The sequence below is a fragment of the Lampris incognitus genome, chromosome 2 (genome assembly GCF_029633865.1).
Source record: "Lampris incognitus isolate fLamInc1 chromosome 2, fLamInc1.hap2, whole genome shotgun sequence".
Lineage (NCBI taxonomy): Eukaryota > Metazoa > Chordata > Actinopteri > Lampriformes > Lampridae > Lampris > Lampris incognitus.
In genome coordinates this window covers 41,374,701-41,397,733 of record NC_079212.1, presented here as the reverse complement: position 1 = coordinate 41,397,733, position 23,033 = coordinate 41,374,701, and the positions used below count along the sequence as shown (strand labels likewise).

At 45.4% G+C, this 23,033-nt stretch overlaps 1 protein-coding gene across 1 annotated transcript in view; it reads left to right on the top strand.

Moving 5' to 3' along the window:
• The first annotated feature begins 366 nt into the window (after positions 1 to 366).
• The window catches only part of cfap74 (cilia and flagella associated protein 74), a 75,604-nt gene continuing 52,937 nt past the window's right edge, over positions 367 to 23,033 (top strand). The window contains exons 1-11 of the mRNA XM_056299770.1: positions 367 to 470; positions 1,460 to 1,558; positions 1,640 to 1,744; positions 6,606 to 6,779; positions 7,315 to 7,422; positions 13,024 to 13,126; positions 13,381 to 13,538; positions 13,727 to 13,925; positions 14,100 to 14,246; positions 17,675 to 17,842; positions 18,117 to 18,235. Of these exons, the coding sequence (XP_056155745.1) occupies positions 367 to 470; positions 1,460 to 1,558; positions 1,640 to 1,744; positions 6,606 to 6,779; positions 7,315 to 7,422; positions 13,024 to 13,126; positions 13,381 to 13,538; positions 13,727 to 13,925; positions 14,100 to 14,246; positions 17,675 to 17,842; positions 18,117 to 18,235 (1,484 nt within the window). The remainder of the gene's footprint in view (positions 471 to 1,459; positions 1,559 to 1,639; positions 1,745 to 6,605; positions 6,780 to 7,314; positions 7,423 to 13,023; positions 13,127 to 13,380; positions 13,539 to 13,726; positions 13,926 to 14,099; positions 14,247 to 17,674; positions 17,843 to 18,116; positions 18,236 to 23,033) is intronic.

Below are 23,033 nucleotides of genomic sequence, written 5' to 3'. Positions count from 1 at the left end.
ATTGTACCCCTTTGTGAATGCTGAGATATTGTTTAACTGTTTCGATTCTGTCTCCACATTATTGTTTCACGTTCGTGTTATGCAATGTTAACGTCGGCAAAACAGCGTTTTCAACATTAGTCCATGTGATAATGCTCTGGCAACAAGGCCTGATTTCTGTGTTATATGCGCTCCAGATCACCAGTTAATCTAAAAAAAGCTCCACTGCTCTGCAAACAACCCCCAGCATAATGGTCTTGTGAATGCATGTATTTATAGTGTCAAAACTATTTTGCATTAACTATGCAACCTTTCACAAATGTCATTTTGCATATGTCCAAAGGGAAGACAACGCCCGGTGACCTTGTGCCGGGAGCCGATGGTGGAATGGGGAGTTATGCCGAGACAGCACGGATGTTCAAGCTGAGACGATCCCTGAACCAGCTGGACTTCTTTCATCGACAGAAGGAGCATGATGTGCTGAAAGCCAGGTCAGAACCTGGCAGCCAACAGACCTCTAGAGCTAGCACGTTGTCCAGAGACAGGTCCCTGCACCTTTGTAATCTATACTAAACAAGGCACAAGACTGGGGGAAAAGATTTCCTTTTATTTAGTTCAGCAGTAACACCGAATTCCTCAAGCTATTCTTTCAAGTTATTCTTCAGAGCCACTGAAGCCTATCTTTGATTATGGAATTATATTCATTTACATACATACATACATACATACATACATACATACATACATACATACATACATACATACATACATACATACATACATACAAAGTAAATAAATACAATAATTTATTTATTTTCGTTTTATTCACCTCCTTCATTCATTTGTTTGTTCTAAGGGTTTTTCCTCCTAATCCTCCTGAGCAGTTATGCAACACTGATTCATCAATCTGTAGGAATTAATGTCCTTTGAAGAAAGAACATTTCCTACAATGTCCCATCTTCCTATAGCCTTAGCCCCCTATTACTTGTCTTTGAGCCATTAGATACCCAATGAACTGTGATGTGGACCCCTGCACAAAACAGTCTCTATTTTTCTCCTCAAACACAAAACAGCACAATCGTCAAGAACACAATTGAACACTTGGCTTTTAACCAATATGTAGTCATTTGCCAGTGTATTATACCCTAATTTTACTTTTGTGAAAGTTCATCATCCTAGTTTCAGATTGTAATGTTTCACGTCATTAGATTGCAAAAAAAAAAAAACATGGGGCAATTCAAAGGAGTGTGTGTTTGTCTGGACATTTGTGTGTGTGCATGTGTGTTTGTGTTTCCACTTTCAAAGTCATAATGTATTTTTATACGTCAGTCCAACAGCAGTTCTGTTTTTGTCATGACACAACAGTATGTGAATTCATTAGCCAGATGCCTTGAACCCACTGCACCACCAAAAGCCTTAAAATGCTTCCTTAGAAGCATTCCTCTAGATTGCACAGTCTGAAACTTTAAACCATTTCCAGGGAAAAGTTAAAAGTCTGCTGTCAGAACATTGCTGATATTGAAAACCAGAGGGACAAAGTAGAAGAGGAAATAAAGCAACAGAAAAATGCAGATAACAGGTGAGTTCCATTAATCACATTTAACAGACAGTGGCAAATTTGCTAACACATAATAAATATAACTGACAATATCATTTGCAGTGCGATGGTGTTCTGTATGCAAGCCCAGCACAAGCGGCTGTGTCAGGAGCTGTTGAGAGAAGAGGAACTGATGGCCCATATTAACACCACTCTGAATCAACAAGAGTGAGTACCAGTGCTTGGCTGGGATATTGCTGGGGCAAAGCTAGCCCACAAAAATCTTACTTTCCTCTGCCCAGGACTATATCAGTATTTTTTGTTGTTATTCAATGTGTCTGTTTCTATCTTCATCTCATTCTGTTTGCCCAGCCCATCACACACACACACACACACACTTTGCTTGCTTGCTTTAGGTTGTCCGTCGTGTCCGATGATGACAATCCTGCCTCTGTCACTTGTGAGTCTTCTTATGGCTGTAAAGCCCTATCCGCGATCCACAATGTCTGCCACAGACAGAACAGGTGAAATCACTGACTGGGGGTGTAGGTGTGGTACTGGCTTCATGTCTCTTCAGACGTCTTCTGGTCCGTCGATCACCGCGGTCCTTCTCGAGGTTTTGCACCCCTTGTTGACAGAGCTGCCGCCAGATGGAGCGTTGGGCGGCAGTGTCTTCCAGCTGGCTCGGGTTCAGGCCGCACTTCTTTATGATGGTCTTCAGCTGGTCTTTGTACCGTTTTTTCTGGCCCCCTGCCAAGCGGCGGCCAAGATGTAGCTGGCCATACAGCACTTTACGCGGTAAGCGCTCCTTTGGCATCCTGATGACGTGACCGAGCCATCGAAGTTGGTGCTGGGTGACGGTAGCCTCCATGCTGATGCAGTTGGTCTTGCGGAGTATTTCAGTATGGGGCACTCGGTCACGCCAGGTTATCCTCAGGATGCATTGTAGGCATCTGATGTGGAAGGCCTCAAGCATCCTGAGGTGGTGGCTGTACAGGGTCCACGCCTCACAGCTGTAGAGGAGAGTCGTGATGACAACTGCCAAGTAGACAGATATTTTGGTGTGGAGGTTGAGGTCTTTGTTTTGAAAGACCCTTCTCCTAAGTCTGCCAAAAGAGGATGACGCTTATTTAATCCGGTTTTGCATCTCCCTGTCGATGCTGCAGTCGTCAGAGAGGAAGCTGCCCAGGTATTTGAAGGGTTCCACTGTTGCAAGTGGTTTGTCGGAGATGTGGAAGGTTGGTGAATGAGATGGAGGAGTAGATGCCCACTGGCATACTACTTCAGTCTTTGTCACATTTATAGAGAGCCCCAGCCTACCATACGCCCTTGCAGCAGCTGCAAGGGTAGCTTGTAGTGCCTCGGGTGTGTGGGCCACAACTGCACAGTCATCTGCGTACTGTAACTCGATGATGTGCTCCGATGTCATTTTTGTGACCGCTTGGAGCCTACAGATGTTAAATAGGTTTCCATCTAGTCTGAAGTCCACAGTAACCCCACTGTCCTTCCTGATTTCCTTGTGGAGCAGCAATGTCACACACAGGAGGAATATGTTGAAGAGAACTGGAGCAAGGATGCACCCCTGACGTACCCCGGTGCACACCCTGAAGGGCTCGGATTCCTGGCCTCCAATGGTCACACGTGCCATCATCCCCACGTGAAATCTTTGAAGGATGTTGACAAACTTTCGTGGACAGCCAAACTTCAGGAGGATGTTCCATAGGATGTCCCTGTTGACTGTGTCGAAAGCCTTTGACAGGTCGATGAAGGCTATGAAGAGGTTCTGATGTTGCTCCCTGCACTTCTCTTGGAGTTGCCGTGCTGTGAACACCATGTCCACAGTACTCCTATTCCTCCTAAATTCACACTGTGACTCAGGCAACAGCTCCTCTGAGATGTGTTTTACCAGCCTGTGTAACATGAGTTTGGCCAGGACTTTTCCAGCAACAGCCAGTAGTGAAATGCCACGGCTGTTGCCACAGAGGGACTTGTCTCCTTTGCCTTTATATATGGAGATGATGTTAGCATCCCTCCACTGCTGAGGGACAGTTTCGTTCTTCCATACATGTGGGATGAACAGGAAAAGTGCACGGGTGCAGAGGTAGCCTCCCTGTCTAAAAATCTCTGCAGGGATACTGTCAGGGCCAGGGGTCTTGTTATTTTTCAGCGACCTAACTGCACAATGAACCTCTTCAAAGGTTGGTGGAAGGTCAAGGTCTTGGATGGTGGGGCGGACAGGTAGTTCATCCAAGATCGAGGGATCTGTTGGGGAGGGCTGGTTCAAAAGAGTCTCAAAATGTTCTGCCCATCTTTTTGTGATGAGTTTCTGGTCCTTTATGAGGTTGGTACCATCATCAGACTTCAGGGGGGAGACAGAGCAGTTTCTTGGGCCGTAGATGGTTTTCACTGCATCATAAAAGTTGTGCATATAATTTCTATCGGCATGGGATTGTATTTCATTTGCCTTCGATATCCACCACTCATTCTGCAGGGCACGCAATTTTGACTGCACCTCTCTCCTGGATGCTTGCCATTGTTGCCGGAGTGTAGCTGATGTGGGATTGTTGAGGACAGCACTGTGTGCTTTATGCATGCCTTTGAGTATGGAAGTTATTGTGCCTGTGTTGTCATTGAACCAGTCCTGGTGTTTTCTGCTCTTGTAACCGATGGATTGGGATGCTGCCTTGTAGAGTCTGGAGCTCACGGAAGACCATTTCCTGTCAATGGAATCATCCGTGCTCAAGAGAAGCTCAATGTCTTCCAGGTTTTCAGCCAGAGAGAGGCAGAGATTGTTCTGGACCTCAGCCTTTTCTAGCCGGGTACAGTCAAGCCTCTTCTTTCCTGACCTTTGGAGATGAACAGCAGGGCGTACCTCCACCTGGAGCCTGGTCATGATGAGCCGGTGATCTGTCCAGCACTCAGCACCTCTCATTGCACGAGTGAGTAAGACGTCTTTTGTATCAGCACGTCTTGCAATGATGTAGTCCAATAGGTGCCAATGTTTGGAGCGTGGGTGCATCCAGGATGTTTTGTGCTTATTTTTTAATTGGAAGACGGTGTTTGTGATGGTCAAGCCATGCTCAGCACAGAGGCTTAGGAGGCGCAGTCCATTTGCATTGACTTTCCCAATGCCATGCCCACCAATGACACCACTCCACACCTTGTTGTCTTTCCCCACTCTGGCATTGAAATCGCCCAGCAAAAAGATCTTGTCCTCCTTGGGTATATGACGGAGAGCCTCATCTAGTGACTGGTAGAAGCAGTCCTTTACGTCATCCTCTGATGGCAGTGTTGGTGCATAGGCACCTAGGAGGGTGGCATAACGTTTCTTGGCCAGAGGGATCCTGAGCGACATGAGCCTTTCACTTATGCCAATCGGTGTTTCAGTGAGTCTTGGTAGGAGGCTGTTTTTTATTGCAAATCCCACACCATGCTGATGTTGTCCTCCTGCAGGGTATCCCTTCCAGAAGAAGGTGTAGGAGTCCTCCTTCAGGGAGCCTTCATCCAGGAACCTGGTTTCACTGAGTGCAGCAATGTCAATATTGTAGCGATTGAGTTCCGCTGCAATTAGTGCAGTCCTTCGCTGAGGTCTTTCGGCATTAACGTCCAGCAGAGTTCTTATGTTCCATGTTGCCAGTTTAAAGGGAATTATTTTCTTTTTTTTATTTCGACCGCAGAGTGGAATGTCCCGATAGGTGCGGTAGCCTATCCAGGATGTTTTGAGTGGGCAATGTTTAGGCCACCTTTTCTAGGCCCCTCCCCAGTTGGGGTGAGCAGTGTGGCTCCTAAATAGGGCTGCTCAGACACACAGTGGTCTGCCGAGAGCAGCTGCCACTCAAGCCCAGCTGCTGGCGACCATGAATAGCCCTGTGCCGCTGGCGTGCAGGGGTCTGATTAGGAGCTTCCAGTGCATTCATACCTGCTCCCGTCACCAGACACCCCATCGCCGCCAGACTTTGATCCATATTCCGGTTGCTGGTCTCACCGAGGCAGAGGTGGATACCTGCGCAAAGAGATTATTTACAGTGCCGCTGGGGGTGCGCATGTTCCAGCAGCACTTCTTCACTGTGAGAGGTTGGGATCTGGTGGCAAGGGGGGCCCAAGACGACCAGCACTCTTCCACAGCTGCAGGAGGCTGCCGGAGCTCCAGTCTGTCAGAGGACCGCCTATCGTGCGCCGCCATGCACATTGCTTTTCTCTCAGGGTGTGCTCCCCTAGCTTTTGTCGTCTACACTTACCCACAAGGCAGTGGGACAGTGGTTGGTCAATGCCAGGGCGTATCCACTTCACATGGGCCTGCGCATTAGACCTCTGGGGACCACTGTAGCTCCGAGATCCCCTACAGTTTAGCCAGGGACCGCAAGGTACCCAGTTACCGTGTGTGGCCACGAGGAGGCACTGCAGGAGTCTTGGCGGTAGAGAGGCTATGTACCGGCAGGGGAGACTTACGCACTCGGCTCCTCTTTTCACCCCCACAAAGAGGGCTAGCCGGCGGCAGTAGCTGAGAGCAGAGAGTAGCAAGCAGAAGCAGCATGCAGCATGCACTAACTACAAGTACTACTACCCCAGTATTACTGCACTGACGCATCACACACGCCCTGTGCATCACACACACACACACACACACACACACACACACACACACACACACACACACACACACACACACACACACACACACACACACACACAAATACTAGGGCTGGGTAATATATCGATATTATATTGATATTGTGATATAAGACTAGATATCATCTGGGATTTTAGAGATCATAATATTATGATATGACATAAGTGTTGTCTTTTCCTGGTTTTAAAGGCTACGTTACAGTAAAGACATGCAATTTTCTGAACTTATTAGACTGTTCTAGCTGTTATATTATTTGTCTCTACCTGATTGGACATCATATCCACATTACGAATGAGTGTTTCTCAAAAATGTCATCGTGTAAATATTTTGTGAGAGCACCAATATTAGTCTCTACAATATCGTCAAAATATCAATATCGAGGTATTCGGTCAAAAATATTGTGATATTTGATTTTGCCCATATCACCCAGCCCTACCACATCCTCTTCTCTCTCCCAAGGCAAGAGCTATATAGGGTTGAGGTGGAGCTTGGAAAAGTCTCCCTTCTCCGACAGGAGGTGGTGAAGAAAGAAGGGGTCTTCCAGGCCCTGAAGACCCAGCGGGCAACAGCACAACTGCACCGGAAGAATAATGCAACTCATAACCAACAGTGCAAGATAAAGCATCTCAAAGAGTAGGGGGCAAATCGGGATTTCATTTATGTTGGGATGTCAAGTTGTCATTCTCAGAAAAGTGAACATTATTGATTAACATAGCACAAGACATAAAATTGACATGGTGTTTCAAAATGAATGCCCAGTGTTACTCCAATGCAAATGTTGTTTGTGGGTTATTACATGATGGTAATGATTTTTCAACTCAAGTAATTTAAAATTGGGAACAGTGCCTGTATGTGTATGAGAACTAGTATCAAGCCCATGTGCATGTTTATCTAGGACTTTCCTTGGAGATGTATTGATTTTTTTTTACAGGCAAGATACAGTTAGATTGTGTTTTTCATTTAGAAAATCAGTTTGGGGTGTTTTTTTATTGATTTTTTTTGTGTGTAATAACAGGACTGCACAAGTTTTATTTGTTAATATATTTAGTTTGCACCTATGTCTTATAAGAAAACAAATTGTGTACTGAATCAACAATGGCGTAAAGATTTTTGCTATGTAAGAATTTATTCATTGGCAGCGTGTGTTTGTGTTTTTGTTTGTTGATAGTAAGGTGGCCATCAACAAAAGAGGAAACATTCAATCTCAGAGTACAATTCAAGAAGCCCAGGAATGCCACAAAACAGCTGCCAAGTACCTGAAAGAGACCATTAAAAGGTAACATGATTTCAAGGTGGTAAGCCGATAAATTATATATATATATAATGACCAATATCACCACCAGCATCTGTGAAAGAAGACTTTATTTTTACATCTGTAATCTACTGCAAACTTACATCCATAGCGGCTGGAGGACTATTTGGATAATTTGTTCATCTTACTGAATCTTTTCTCATGAAATATGGAAAGTTGAAACATCACAAATCATAGATTTCAAAACAGCTGCTGTCTGTGTGGTGTCTCATTCAGTCAGTCCGAGAATATTGAAGGCAAGACAAGTGGCAAAACTAAATCTGGCTTATTTTGAGAGTTAGGCCCGAGCCATGCCGACTACCTAAGCAGTGCATGTGCACCGCGGAACCTGTTTTTAATTCATGTTAACAGGTTAGAGGAGCCGCACAGCCTGCTTGAGCAGTGTGGCACAGGCACAGCTCAAGCCATGCTGAGTGACGCAACTCTAGAGAACAGATATGACGCCTGTTTTTCTCTGCATGAGGTGCACGGTTCAGCAGAAATAGACAGTGAAAATGATCTGATGATAGTCATATTGACATCATACCAAGAACATAACATTACATAACTGACACCCCTCACTATAGTTTCAAAACTGGAGCTCCAGGCCTACCTCGACTGCACTGACTGGAGTGTTTTTGAGGCTGCATCTACAGACCTGGATGAACTTACTGACACTGTGACATCTTACATCAGTTTTTGTGAGGACATGTGTGTGCCCACCAAAACCTTTTGTACCTTAAACAACAATAAGCCCTGATTCACAGCAAAACTCAGGCAGCTTCATCAGGCCAAAGAGGAAGCCTACAGAGGTGGAGATAGGATCTGGTATAACAAAGCCAGAAATACACTCACAAAGGAGATCAGAGTGGCAAAAAGGTGCTGCTTTGAAAAGTTAAAAAACAGGGTTTCTGCCAGTGTCCAATCATCAGTCTGGAGCGATTTCCATTTCCCTGTCAGGGATGAATTAAGTATTTCTGATTCTGATTACCAACTATCCATCCATCCATTATCCAAGCCGCTTATCCTGCTCTCAGGGTCGCAGGGAGGCTGGAGCCTATCCCAGCAGTCATTGGGCAGTAGGCGGGGGGACACCCTGGACAGACCGACAGTCCATCACAGTGATTACCAACTACAGGAGACCGTTCCCCCCACACTGCAGGGAACCATCAACTGGCTGATGACCTAAATGGATTTTACTGCAGGTTTGAAAAGCAAACTTTCACACCCCTCAATATCTCCAGCCACAACACACAACCAACTGCACTCTCTGCCAGCCACTCTCCCCTCCCCACGAAACCCCACCCACACTCAGGATCCGTGTTGAGGAGATGCGCCAGCGTTTCCAGAGACAGAAGACCAGGAAGGCACTGGGCCCGGATGTTTTGTCACCCTCCTGTCTTAAAGTCTGTGCTGACCAGCTGGCCCCCATTGTCCCACTGGTTGTCAACAGATCACTTGAGCTGTGTGAAGTCCCTACCTGCTTCAAGAGCTCCACTATGATCCTGGTCCCCAAGAAAACGTGTATCACAGGATTAAATTACTACAGGCCCATTGCACTAACATCATGAAATCCTTCGAGAGACTTGTGTTGGCCCACCTGAAAGAACTTGCAGGCCCCCTGCTTGACCCCCTGCAGTTTGCCTACCTAGCAAAAAGGTCAGTGGATGATGCCATTATCATGGGATTGCACTACATCTTCCAACACCTCGACTCCGCAGGGACATACATAAGGGCAGACTTCAGCTCATCATTCAACACCATCGTCCTAGATATCCTCCACTCCAAACTCACCTGGCTCTCTGTACCAGCCCCCATCTGCCAGTGGATTAAAAACTCCCTGACAGACAGGAGGCAGCTGGTGAGGCTGGGGAAAATCACATCCAACACCCACACAATCAGCACTGGTGCCCCTCAGGGATGTGTGCTCTCCCCTCTACTCTTCTCCCTCTACACAAATGACTGCACCTCAGGTGACCTGTCTGTTAAACTCCTGAAGTTTGCAGAAGACACAACCATCATTGGCCTTATCTGAGATGGTGACAAGTCTGCATATAGATGGGAGGTTGATCAGCTGGCCCTCTGGTACGGCCATAACAACCTGGAGCTGAACACGCTCAAAACAGTGGAGATGACTGGACTTAAGGAGGAGCCCCCCAACCCTGCCCCACCTCACCATATTCAACAGCATGGTGTTTATGGTGAAAACATACAGATTATTGGGTTCCACTATCTCCCAGGACCTAAGGTGGGCATCCAACATATACACAATCACCAAGAAAGCCCAGCAGAGGATGTACTTTCTCTGCCAGCTCAGGAAATTCAACCCGCCTCAGGAACTGCTGATTCAGTTCTACACTGCAATAATCCAGTCTGTCCTCTGCACAGCCATCCCTGTCTGGTTTGGTTCAGCCACAAAACAGGACAGGGACAGACTACAATGGCAGTTAGGTCTGCAGAGAAAATCATTGGTGCCAGCCTGCCCTCCATTCAGGACTTGTACACCTCCAGACTCAGGAAACAGACAGGTAACATCACTGCAGACCCATCACACCCTGGTCACAACCTGTTCCAACTCCTCGCCTCTGGCAGGCGCTAGAGAGCACTGTACCCCAAAACAACCAGATTAAAAACAGTTTCTTTCCGCGGGCTGTCATTCAAATGAACGGTTAACACTCTCAATAAATCCAACCATTTTGTATATATATATATACTTTACTGTACATTGTATGTATACTGGTACGCTCTGTCATGTCCATCTACCTCAGACATGTAATGTAACCTGCTAACAACTATTTCAGCATCCCTTGATCATGGTATCTCCCCTGCCAGGTAAGTATTCTATTTCAGCAGCTCTGATATATTCTGGGCGGCACGGTGGCGCATGGTCACCTCACAGCAAGAAGGTCCTGGGTTCGAGCCCCGGGGTAGTCTAACCTTGGTGGGTCATCCCGGGTCGTCCTCTGTGTGGAGTTTGCGTGTTCTCCTTGTGTCTGCGTGGGTTTTCTCCGGGGCTTCTGGTTTCCTCGCACAGTCCAAAGACACCTAGATCAGGTGAATTGGCCGTACTAAATTGTTCTTAGGCATGTGTGTGTGTGTGTGTGTGTGTGTGCGATGGCCCTGTGATGGCCTGGCAGCCAGTCCAGGGTGTCTCCCTGCCTGCTGCCCAATGACTGCTGGAATAGGCTCCAGCATCCCCACAACCCTGAGAATAGGATAAGCGGTTCAGATAATGGATGGATGGATGGATGATATATTCTCTGCACCATTGCACTTTTATCGCCTCTTATTTCTCCTGTATATAGTCAATCTTTGTGTATATATCTGAAGATTGTTGCGTCCTCGTGTTGTTATTCTATGTTAAGTACACTGACAGAGCCACAAAACTGGAGGCAAATTCCATGTTTGTGCAAACCTACATGGCCAGTAAACATGGTTCTGACTCTGATTCTGAATATATAGTATTGTGTATGGGCATGATGGGGTGTGGAGTTGCGGTATGGTACAGTGTATGGGCAATATCGTATAATATGGCATAGGTCATTGATTACTCAACCATAACAAAACTATATAGTAGAGACATATCTGTTGTGCATACATGCTTGCCTCCAATGTCCTGTTGTTCTGTTTATTTCTTCTGGTTGTTTTTTTGTTTTTGTTTTTTTGTGCGAGTGATGTCTGCAAGTACTTGAAGCTGCTGTGTACAGGAGTCAAATACCGCGTGTGTATAGGCATACTTGGCCAATAAAGTTGATTCTGATTCTGATTAACCCAAAGGAAGCAGTGGAGCACACGGCTAACTTGAGTTACTTTATCACATGGCGATAAGACATATCGGCACTGTCCGTGCCTTCTTCAGTCAGTGTTTGGTCACAGACAGAAAGCTTAAATAACTTCCTCATCCCCATAGGTTAGTCATTTTATAGGCTAAAAGCATAAAGAGGGGAGCCGCTCGTGCTATCAACCACAACAAAGAAATCTAAGACAATATCAATGGTTAATTACTAAAAAGTTAAATCACAATATACATCACAAATGGCTCAGTTCTTAATTTAGTCCCAATCTACACAGTATGGTGTCGCAAAATAATCCCAAACAATAATAATGCATTTGCATCCATAACATGTTATTTTCCTCTTTACAGTATTTATATATATATATATATATATATATACTCTAAATTCTCAAACAAAAGCTGGCACTCAGATAATGGCTGAGTCTCTAATACTAGCCGGTGATGTGGCTTGTTAAGGTAAATAAAGGCTCGGGTAAATAAACTTCATAAATAAGAGAGAGGGTTGGGTAATCCATTCATAATATTTCCACAGTATTAATGAAATAAATATATCACAGTTACACCCTACTCGCCACTCTGTTGCTCTGGGTTTCACTTTTTAAACATGAAATAAGCATCTTTTCTGCATGAATTAACCATTATTTTTTCCATCTGGACCATGAGGTCTGGTTACATGATACTAACTGGCATCTTTACCATGGTTGGAGACACTCTCCAGTTTCTGTATACTGCTTTTAAAATGTTTTGTGGTCGGATTGCATGAGCAGCAGCAGACACATTCATGTTGGAAACAACTCCAGTGAGAGAAAAGGTTGAAACCCACTGCCGATGCTTCTGTTGGACAGACAATCAATATTAATGTGGAATAGTGAATAACAGCCCTGTGTGATGACCTGGCGGCCTGTCCAGGGTGTCTCCCCACCTGCCGCCCAGTGACTGCTGGAATAGGCGGCAGCATCCCCGCGACCCTGAGAACAGGATAAGCTGTTTGGATAATGGATGGATGTATAGTGAATAAAGAAATAACGAAGTAACAGCTATTGGGTTAACAAAATAACTGTAGTTAATTTGCAATTCACACAGTACATTTTATTTAGAAAAAAAATCATGAGGGGCATCCGAGTAGTGTAGCAGTCTATTCCATTGCCTACCAACACGGATATCGCCGGTTTGAATCCCCGTGTTACCTCTGGCTTGGTCAGGTGTCCCCACAGACACAATTGGCTGTGTCTACGGGTGGGAAGCCGGATGTGGGTATGTGTCCTGGTCACTGCACTAGTGCCTCCTCTGGTCGGTCGAGGTGCCTGTTCCGGGGGGAGGGCGAACTGGGGGGAATAGTGTGATCCTCCCACGCACTACATCCCTCTGGCGAAACTCCTCACTGTCTGGTGAAAAGAAGCGGCTGGTGACTCCACATGTATCGAAGGAGGCCTGTGGTAGTGTGCAGCCCTCCCCGGATTGGTAGAGGGGGTGGAGCAATGACCAGGACAGCTCAGAGAGCGGGCTGATTGGCCAGGTACAATTCAGGAAAAAAAGAGTGTAAAATCAAAAGAAGAAAAAAGTAATGAAAGGGCAAAACTGTCTAAATTAGAAACACTACAGAACAAAGACATCATAAAACATACTACTGTAAAGAGGAACAAAATAGGAATAATAGCCCGTCTCTAATTATAGCCTGTCTCTCAAAAGGCCTGGTTCTGTCTTCATTTGGGTAAATATAAGCCCTGGCCACCATTTAAGAATTGACGCTTTATGTTTAATGTCTATGAATGTCCCAATGTTGCCCCCAGGATGCGTCAGCAAGAAGCCGAGAAGGAGCAGCAGAGCAGGGAGATAATGCAAAAAAGGATACAGGCTGTGAAGTCACTAAAGACAAGCATAGCAGCCACCCAAGTAAGACAGCACACTCATTTATGTCCTACTGGCAGATGCCTGGACTCTTATCAACAGATTTTCACAAGAGTGTCATTTTCAACAGGGGCTAGTGGACTGTGAACAGGACAGTGTCATAAACCTAATAGCAGTATTCCAGCTTGAGTTATGTTAACATAAAGAAAATAACTTCAGTTTCTTCCTTCCAGTCAAATGTCTCTGCAATGAACTTGAATTTTGACAAATATCATTTCACTGGTTTGGTGTTTCTCCAGGAGAATATTCGGGTCCAGCAAAGCAAAGCCAAGGCTAACTCCCAGAAGAAAGAACAGGAGGAAAGACGACTCAGAGAATCCCTGCAGGCCCAAGGCATCAATAGCATCAAGTCTGCCTACCAACAAAAGCAACTAGAGGAGTTCCAACTAAAAAAACAGTGCGTTTTGCTGTCCTTTTCTTTTCTGCTCTCCTCTGCCCTCTCCTCTTCTTCTCTGCTCCCCCACAACCATCTCCTCCACTCCTATTCCATACAGCACGTGCGTGGGTGTTTCCTCTCGTTGTGTGCTGAGGAAAACATGACCCCATTTCACTTTAATGTGGTGTTGTTCGATTTGCTCCTCTCAGGGAATATGAGGAGAGGCAGAAGTCAAAGAGGGTGGAGATTGTGGCGAAAATCCTTGGGGAAGAGCAGTTTGCAAGAAGAAATAAGAAGCGCCTGGCATTACTATCCCACCCCATCCCCATGAACAAGGCCCTGCAGTACCTGGATCCCAAACCTCCACCAGCCAAGTCAAGTCAAGCCAAGGAGGAGAGAGCCACAAGAGTTGAGTGGCTTATGTTGTCCTAGAAGTAACATGAAATATGTTTATGTCAAAAAAGATATGCGGTATAGGAGATATCACCCAATGATGCCTTTCACATTGATTATGATAAATATGAGTCATTTGCTTATCAAAGTGCATACAAAAGTGTTGCTTTCTCTTTGTCTGGCAACTAGAAAGATCTCAGTGACAGCAGCAGCTCTTCTTCGGACGACGCCAGCACAGAGGACCTGCAAGAGTCCTTGTACCAGCAGGGGGAACAGTGGATTGATGAAGACCTTGTTGCGCCTGAATTTGGTGGACTGTGGGATGAGACTTATAAGGTACCATGAACAGGAAAGCTAAAATAAATTTCAGTCAGTCGACTAATGCCCCTGGAGAAAAAAAATGCCCCTATGAAAATTAAGCACAGCTATTTTTATTATGTGGTTACTCTTATTCTAATAATTTCAACAGGTTACTATATTTTCCTCATCTGTAGATGGCATAAAGAATGCTTGATGACTAATTCCCTCAAAGCCAATTCTTAATCTCTCTGAAAATACTCAAACAGCAGGTTCAAATGTTGACAGTGAAGCAAATCCACAATTATGCATGTGACTATGTACATGGTCCTTGCACAAGGCTGAGCTCTTTTGCAGATGTTCTTTTATGTTGTAGATGTTGTTTTATGTTGTATTATCTTATTCTGATGATTGTTGAAGCATGTGATCCAAGATAAATATCTGTGTGAATGGACAATGAAGTGTTATCTTATGATCCATCAGAGGGAATTTCTCAACCCTCATTCAACCATGCAGGTTGACTCAGAAGCCAGGGAAGGATAAGTTTCAGAAGGAGGAGAGGTCACACACTCATACCTAGAGCTGACAGGTACAACAGGGGTTGTGTTCTTGGTTATTGTGCAGCGACACCAAGGAGTTTAGGGAAAAACACCTTGCTTTAAAGACTGCACTTTTCAAGTTTTTGAGCGAGGGCAAGGTGATGATGGCTTACTGTCATTGAAGTGGGTTGGCTCTCTCTACCGCCTCGACTTGAAATCTATAGCGACAGGCATCACTTCTCATTGCCTCAGTGCTTTTGAGGCTCCCACCAGAACACAGGATCAGCCCAGAACACCGTACATGTGTGAAGTCAAGTGGAAAACCGCTTTTCTCCAAACATGCTGATCTAGATTGATGCCCTCATCAAAGGCAGCAGGGGTTTTTTTTGGCCTACTTCTAAACACAGTAGCTGTTATGTGAGTGTGAGACCAGGGTGATAAAGACCACAAGGACGGTAATTGCTTGAAAAGTCTTCCACAAACCAAAGAAGAAGATTCGAGGGATGATGAGGGTGAGGATAAGGACGATGATGACGATGATGAGGATGACAGTTATGATGACAATGGCAATAATTGTATCATGTTTGTCGTGGAGTTATTGCCAGATTATCATTACTGAGTGCCATGCTGCCTTCATAAAAACATTACATAACATTGCGTTAGTCTAGTTTAAAGGCACGGGATTGTACAGTTTTTAAAGCACAATGCAATGAATGTCAAACTGCAAGGAAGCAATTATTTAAACAAGTCCAAAATCTTTAATATTAATCCTCCTCAGCTATGGAAAAGCTGTGAGAGCCATCACAGCCATCATTTTTGTCAACATTAGCAGTGTAGGAAAATCTTCATTACATAAGGGCTACCTATGTGATCATTCTCCCCAATGACTGGGCAAAGCCTGTCATTGGGAAACAAGGATATTAACAGAGCTTTGACCTGTTTTTGGCCATCTATATCAACAAATTACAGACTATGCTTGAACGTAGGAAAATGGAAAGTGAGGTACTGTGCTCTGCACCCATGCGAAAGACAACCTGAGAGTTTTTTTTTCTGGCACATTAATTCCATAGTATGGGTAAGGATTTAGGGTTAACGGTATACATGCTCCTTGAAAACAAGGCCTCTGAGAAAGCACATTTTACAAGTCACCCCAATGTTGCATCATTTGATCAGACATGAGGACTTGATGTATGCAGTCTGTCTTTTCTGAGGATGAGAGTTGTCTTGTCAGTTTGCCCCTCTTGCTTGGCTCTTGTGAGGCAGTGCTGTGGAATCAAGAGGCAGGGCTGTACACATACTTATACAATAGTGGGGCAGTGCATCTACTCAATATCAGTGTAACATATATTACAAAATAGGTCCTTCCTTTTATGACTAACAAACAGAAAGCAAGCTAGACCCAATCTAATAAAAGATCGATGTGAGCAACTTGCAGGATTGGTTTGTCCTCTGAGGCTTAAACAATTTAGTAGCTGTGGCCGAGAACATTTGAAAATATTTAGGAAGCAAGAGAAAATGAAACAGTTTTCTGACACTCCGATCAGCCAAAACATTAAAACCACCGACAGGTGAAGTAAAAAAGTTGATTATCTTGTTACAATGGCACCTGTTAAGGGGTGGGATATATTAGGTAGCAAGTGAACAATCAACTCTTGAAGTTGATGTGTTGGAAGCAGGAAATATGGGCAAGCATAAGGGTATGGGTGACTTTGACAAGGGCCAAATTGTGATGGCTAGACGACTGGTACAGAGCATCTCCAACACGGCAGGTCTTGTGGGGTGTTCCCAGTAAGCAGTGGTCAGTACCTACCAAAAGTGGTCCAAGGAAGGACAACCGGTGAACCAGCGACAGGGTCATGGGTGCCCAGGGCTCATTGATGCACATGGGGAGCGAAGGCTAACTGGGCCAATCCCACAGAAAATCCACTCTAGCTCAAATCGCTGAAAAACTTAATGCTGGCTGTGATAGACAGGTGTCAAAACACACAGTTCATCACAGTTTTTTGCATATGGGGCTGTGTAGCCGCAGACCAGTCAGAGTGCCCATGATGACCCTTGTCCACTGCCGAAAGCACCTACAATGGGCACGTGAGCATCGGAACTGGACCATGGAGCAATGGAAGAAGGTGGCTTGGTCTGATTAATCATGCTTTCTTTTACATCATGTGGATGGATGGCCGGATGCATGTGCGTCATTTACCTGGGGAAGAGATGGCACCAGGATGCACTATGGGCAGAAGGCAAGCCGGCTGAGGCAGTGTGATGCTCTAGGCAATGTTCTGCTGGGAAACCTTGGGTGCTGGTATTCATGTGTATGTTACTTTAACACATAATACCCACCTAAACATTGTTGCAGACCAAGTACACTCATTCATGGCAATGGTATTACCTGATGACAGTGGCCTCTTTCAGCAGGATAATGCACACTGCACACATTGTTCAGGATTGGTCCTGGCCTCCGAATTCCCCAGATTTCAGTCCATCAGAGCATCTTTGGGATGTGCAGGAAAAACAAGTCTGATCCATAGAGGCTCCACCTTGAAACTTACAGGACTTAAAGGATCTGCTGCTAATGTCTAGGTGTCAGATGCCAGAGGACACCTTCAGAGGTCTTGTGGGGTCCATGCCTCGACAGTCAGAGCTATTTTGGCGGCACAAGGGGGACCTACACAATATTAGGAAGGTGGTTTTAATGTTTTGGCTGATTGGTGTATATTCTCACATCAGGTATATACATATTTAAAGTATATAAATCACTTTATATTTTTGTCTAAAAGAGTCAAACCTTTTCCTTGCTCTCTGATTAAAAAGAGAGGTTACAATTGAATAGTGGACTGGAGTTTGATTTCATTTTATGGTGATTTAAGGGTACTGTTTTAGCTACTATGAAAATGATAATAGATTTATGCTCCTTCTGTATGGTTGCAGAAGGGCTTGAATGTGGAGACTGTGGATAAGTTGCAGGAAAAGGAAGCAAAACAGGAAGTGCCCCAGAAACCCGCCGAGAAGCTCACCATGCCTGCTAAAAATATTGTTTGTAGGAAAGAGATGAAAGGGCCGCCATTCATCAGTAAACCAGAGGTCATCCACTTCAAGGTACCACACAAGTGCCTTAGATAAAGCTCAGGTTAAGGACTCAGCTTTTCCTTTTAAATTAAGAATTCATGTTTTCCAGAGACAAAAACTTCTTTTATAAACATGATATGAACCTTGTCATTTTGAATATTTTGTTCCCTGTTTTAGCTGAATTTATGTAGATAATGCCAACCATTTTAAGTAACTTGTAAAGGCTGATTTCTCTTGTCTTAAGCCTTTGTCTCTGCAGTGTAACAACAAAAAAATAACTGCTTGTTGAAATGGGCTGTTGCAGGACTTTGAGGTGGGGAAAACATACAAGAGGAAGGTCATCCTGACCAACGTCAGCTACACAACAAACTACTGCAAACTTTTGGGGGTCTCCACACAGCTGATGGATTTCCTCTCTATCAGGTACAAATTAAGCCTTTTAAAGACACAAGGAAAAACTGACTTTGGTGGGGGGACCCCATGTCTGGCTGTTCACGGGTGCTGGCAGGGCACTGTCTGCCCCGGAGGGGTTGCCGTTGGGTGGCCTGGGCAGGGTGTATTTGGCTATGTGGGTGTGTGCTCGGTCCGTGTGACTGGAGGGGCATCTACCCGGCAGCAGTGCAACGGGCCTCACTCCTATGTCGGGCATGGGTCGGTGGTCCCGGCGGTGCGGTGGTCTGTTGGTCGTGGGGCCCGGCTCTGGGCTGGTGGTCTGTGCTTGCTGTTCACAGCTTGGATCCTGCACCTGCAGGTGTGTTCTGTGCCTGCACCTGGGGTGCAGGCCTGGCTTTGGGGACTGGTTTGTGCTCCTTGGGTGCATGTAGGGCTGTGGCTCTACGGGCTCCTGGCCTCCCTGTGGACTCGATGTTCTTCTGGGGTTGCGGTGCTTTTGGCCCTTGCTGTGCTCTTGGTCGTGGGGTGTCTGCATGACTGCAGGCCCCATGGGTGGCTGTATTGCCTGTCTGCTGCCCGCAGGTACTATGATAAGTCTCGGATCTCAGACACCAGAATTTATTGGGATTAATCCCGTGCACTCACAGGTGTACACTTCACATACAAACAGGTGGACACTTCACATGCACATACTCACTACTAGCATCTGCCTCACACATTCTTTGGAACGCTCTCTGGATTACATCCTTCTTCTTAGTCCTTTCTCCCCCTTTTTCCTCTTTTCCCTGTCTTCTCCTTTATCGCCTCATCTGCTATCCTAAACTGCTATTGATAAGCTCGATTTAATTATGTTTTGTTGAACACATGTCAGTATCTGTTCTTATGTCTTATCAGATACAAGTTGTCATTTTTCATTTCTGAGTTTCCTTGTTTCATTTGTGGTGATTGTCCCCCTCTTGGAAAATAGATGCTGATTGGTTTTTTAGTGATCAAACATGGTGAAGAGGGGGACCGGTGACAGCTATAAATGTATAACAAAAACCCTGTGCTCTTGTCATCCCACAGATCATCCAAAGGACGGCATTATTGTAAGTGGTTCTTGATAATTAATAAAGATTACCTTTGCAGGTGGAGAACCTGAACTCCACCTACAGATTAATTCTGTCTAGGATACATTGGCAATACAAATTCTCTGTGTTATATGCCAAACCTGCCAACAGCACAGGTTAAAATAAAAAAAAAGGAAAAACTGAATTTCATTCCAAAATGAGATGTTCACCATTTGAAGTGACACAAATTAATATTGCATAATAAATACCACCAGAGCACCAGAGGGTGTGCTCCAATTATCGGGGCATCACACTGCTCAGCCTCCCTGGAAAACTCTTCTCTAGGGTGCTGGAAAGGAGGCTCCGACCGAATGTCGAACCTCGGATCCAGCAGGAACAATTTGGATTCCATCCTGGCCGTGGAACAACAGACCAACTCTTTACCCTTGCGGAAGTGCTGAGGGAGGCACGGGAGTTTAACCAGCCAGTCCACATGTGTTTTGTGGACTTGGAGAAGGCTTATGACCATGTACCCCAGAGCACTCCTTGGGGGGTACTGCGGGAGTATGGGGTACCAGGGCAGTTGCTACAAGTCATCCGGTCCTTGTATAACCAAAGTGAGACCTGTGTCTGCATTCTTGGCACAAAGTCAAACATGTTTTTTGTGGGTGTTGGACTCCGCCAAGGTTGTCCCTCCTCTCCGATTCTGTTTGTGATATTCATGGACAGGATCTCAATGTGCAGCCAAGGTGAGGAGTGTGTCTGTTTTGGGAACCTCAGAATTGCATCTCTGCTCTTCGCAGATGATGTGGTTTTGTTGACTTCATCAGAACACAACCTCCAGCACACACTGGGGTGGTTTGTTGCTGAGTATGACATGGCCAGGATGAGAGTCAGCACCTCCAAGTCTGAGGCCATGGTTCTCTACCAGAAAATGGTGGATTGCTTCCTCCGGGCTGGGGATGAGTAGTTGCCTCAAGTGAAGGAGTTCAAGTATCTCGGGGTCTTGTTCATGAGTGAGGGTAGGCTGGAGTGGGAGGTTGACAGGTGGACTGGTGCAGCATCAGCAGTAATGCGGATGTTTTACTGGACCATTGTGGTCAAGAGAGAGCTGAGCCAGAAGGCAAAGCTCCAGTCAATCTTTGTGCCAACCCTCACCTATGGTCATGAGCTTTGGGTAGTGACTGAAAAGGTGAGATCGCGGATACAAGCGGCTGAAATGAGTTTCCTCCGTAGGGTGTCTGGGCTCATTCTTAGAGATAGAATGAGGAGCTTGGACATCCGGAGAGAGCTCAGAGTAGAGCCGCTGCTCCTTCACATTGAAAGGAGCCAGTTGAGGTGGTTCAGGCATCTGATTAGGATGCCTCCTGCGTGCCTTCCTTTGGAGGTTTTCTGGGCATGTCCAACTGGGAGGAGACCCTGGGGTAGACCCAGAACTCGCTGAATGGACTACATGCCCAATCTGCCCTGGGAACACCTTGGAATCCCCCAAGAGGTGCTGGAGGGTGTTGCCGGGGAGAGGGGCATCTGGAGTGCCCTATTTTGCTTGCTGCCACCGCGATCCGATCCCAGAGAAGCGGCTGATGATGAGATGAAATGAGATAATAAATACTAGGTAGCTTTTTCCCCAATATAAAGAGAAAGGGGTTTATGTTGAAACCATTTTAGTTTACCATAAATAAAAATACTCATTGTTGTTGTTTTTGCTTGAAAAATATACTTGTCTCTAAGGGCTTTCAAGCACATGAAAATTACAGCCATGAAAAAAAAAAAGATGATGAGGTGGAGATGAATACAAGGCCTGTCCTCCTACATGCGGACACCAGCTTGGATCACCACGCTCAGTTTCTCCTCTAAGACTCAGTGCAATGACTCAGTCTGCGACAGAGCTCTGCTCTCTCTTTTCTCAGAGCCTGCCAGCAGCCCACAACCAAGCAAAGATGTGTTTCCTGCAGGTCACTCGCTATGTATCACGTTCCCTTCAGGTTCCTGTGACATGATGTGGTTATATAGTCCATCACTCCCCTCCCATTGCCTCTCTGTTCTTTCTGCCTTGGTGAGTGCAATGTCTCCCAGGCTATGGTAGGACCAAGAGACTAGTGTCGCTGTTGCTGAGCCTTACTAGGAGTGGTCTAAACACATCACTCTGTCGGCTTCTAGCCCACACTCGTGCTCCGAGAACATGCACATAAACATCCATGTACATGCACACTCAAACATACCCATGTTCTGTCAGGGTTGTTATCATTCTTATATGACACTAAATACATATAAGCACAAGCAGAAAATCCATCTCACTTTTCCTCATCATTTGTCATGAAGCTCATCAGCTCCTCACTTTTCCAAAGTGTTTCTCTACCGAATGGATCGTAAGGTTCTGTAGCTACATATTGTAGAGCTTGAGCACTATCAGGATGCTATTAGCAAATGAGTAGCTTGAGACTCACTGTTGATCAGGGTTAAGGTGAAAGGATACAGTCTTGAATAGTGAATGCTGACAATGCTGGCATTGATATGTTCAGGTGATTTCTTCACCTGGTCAATGCCTGTTCACTGTCGCTTTCACTTTTTAATTGCCAATTATGGAGCCCCCTTCTGTATACATCCTGTTTGTTTACTCTCTAAAACAATACACTATTGAAAAGCGTCATGGCCACTGCAAGGTTGGTATCTCTTCCACAGTTGAAAACATTTGCACTGCAGGAGAAAGAGAAATGTGAACCAGAAACACATTCCACTGTTTCACACAAGCCCATGGTTGCCTGTACGCCCCCTTAAATTCTAAAAATGGCTTCCCATCTCCCCCCCCCCTCCAGTGGAGCTGTGTGCGCACCAGAACGGGCTCTGCTGTGTTTTCTCATTGCTGGTACACTTCCCGCCAAGGCCCAGGCTTGCCAAACTCGGTGAAAAGGCATTATACAGAAGCAGTGTTTCCACAAATTGATGCTTCTAAGTGGCATACAGTATCGCTAATTAGAGGCTGACAGGAAAGCATCCCTCTGTGCCCTGTTTGATTCTGATCCCAGTTCTGAAATGAAAGCAGTCCTGAATAGGACACTCATCAGGAACTATTGTTTTAACCATACATTGCCTCAATAGCTCATAAGGTGGCTGAAGATAGAAATATTTATTTACACATGCAGCTATTACAGACGTTATGAAATATTCGAAATGTCACCTTTGTGACATAGATATGAAAATGCAAGCACATTCTTCTCACATGTGTGAATGTTTGAATACAGCACTTTGGATTGCTTTCAGAGCTGGGTGTAAGCATGAGGTTATTAAAGCTCTGTTGAACTGAATAATGAACTGAAAGTGCTTATTGATTTAGTGTAGGAGAAGCCAATGGGGAGCAGCCAGAATGTATAATAGAACATACAGCATGGCAAGTAATCTCAGAAGCACAGTGTTAGTATACTGCACTTGAAATGTGGCCGCAGTTGCAGCACAAAAATAGTTTTCCGCCAAGATTTTTGTATCACTCGTTTCAAATTTATTATATGATTATTAATTGCAAGTTTGCTTTGAAAATTACATGGTTTCTTTTTGTCTTATTTGTGGGCAGTCCTTTTTGGGGGGGGGATTTCCTCCCCAATTGTATCTGGCCAATTACCCCACTTTTCCGAGCCATCCTGGTCACTGCTCCACCCCCTCTGCCGATCTGGGGAGGGTTGCAGACTACCACGTCTCCTCCAACACATGTGGAGTCGCCAGCCGCTTCTTTTCACCTGACAGTGAGGAGTTTCGCCAGGGGGACGTAGCGCGTGGGAGGATCA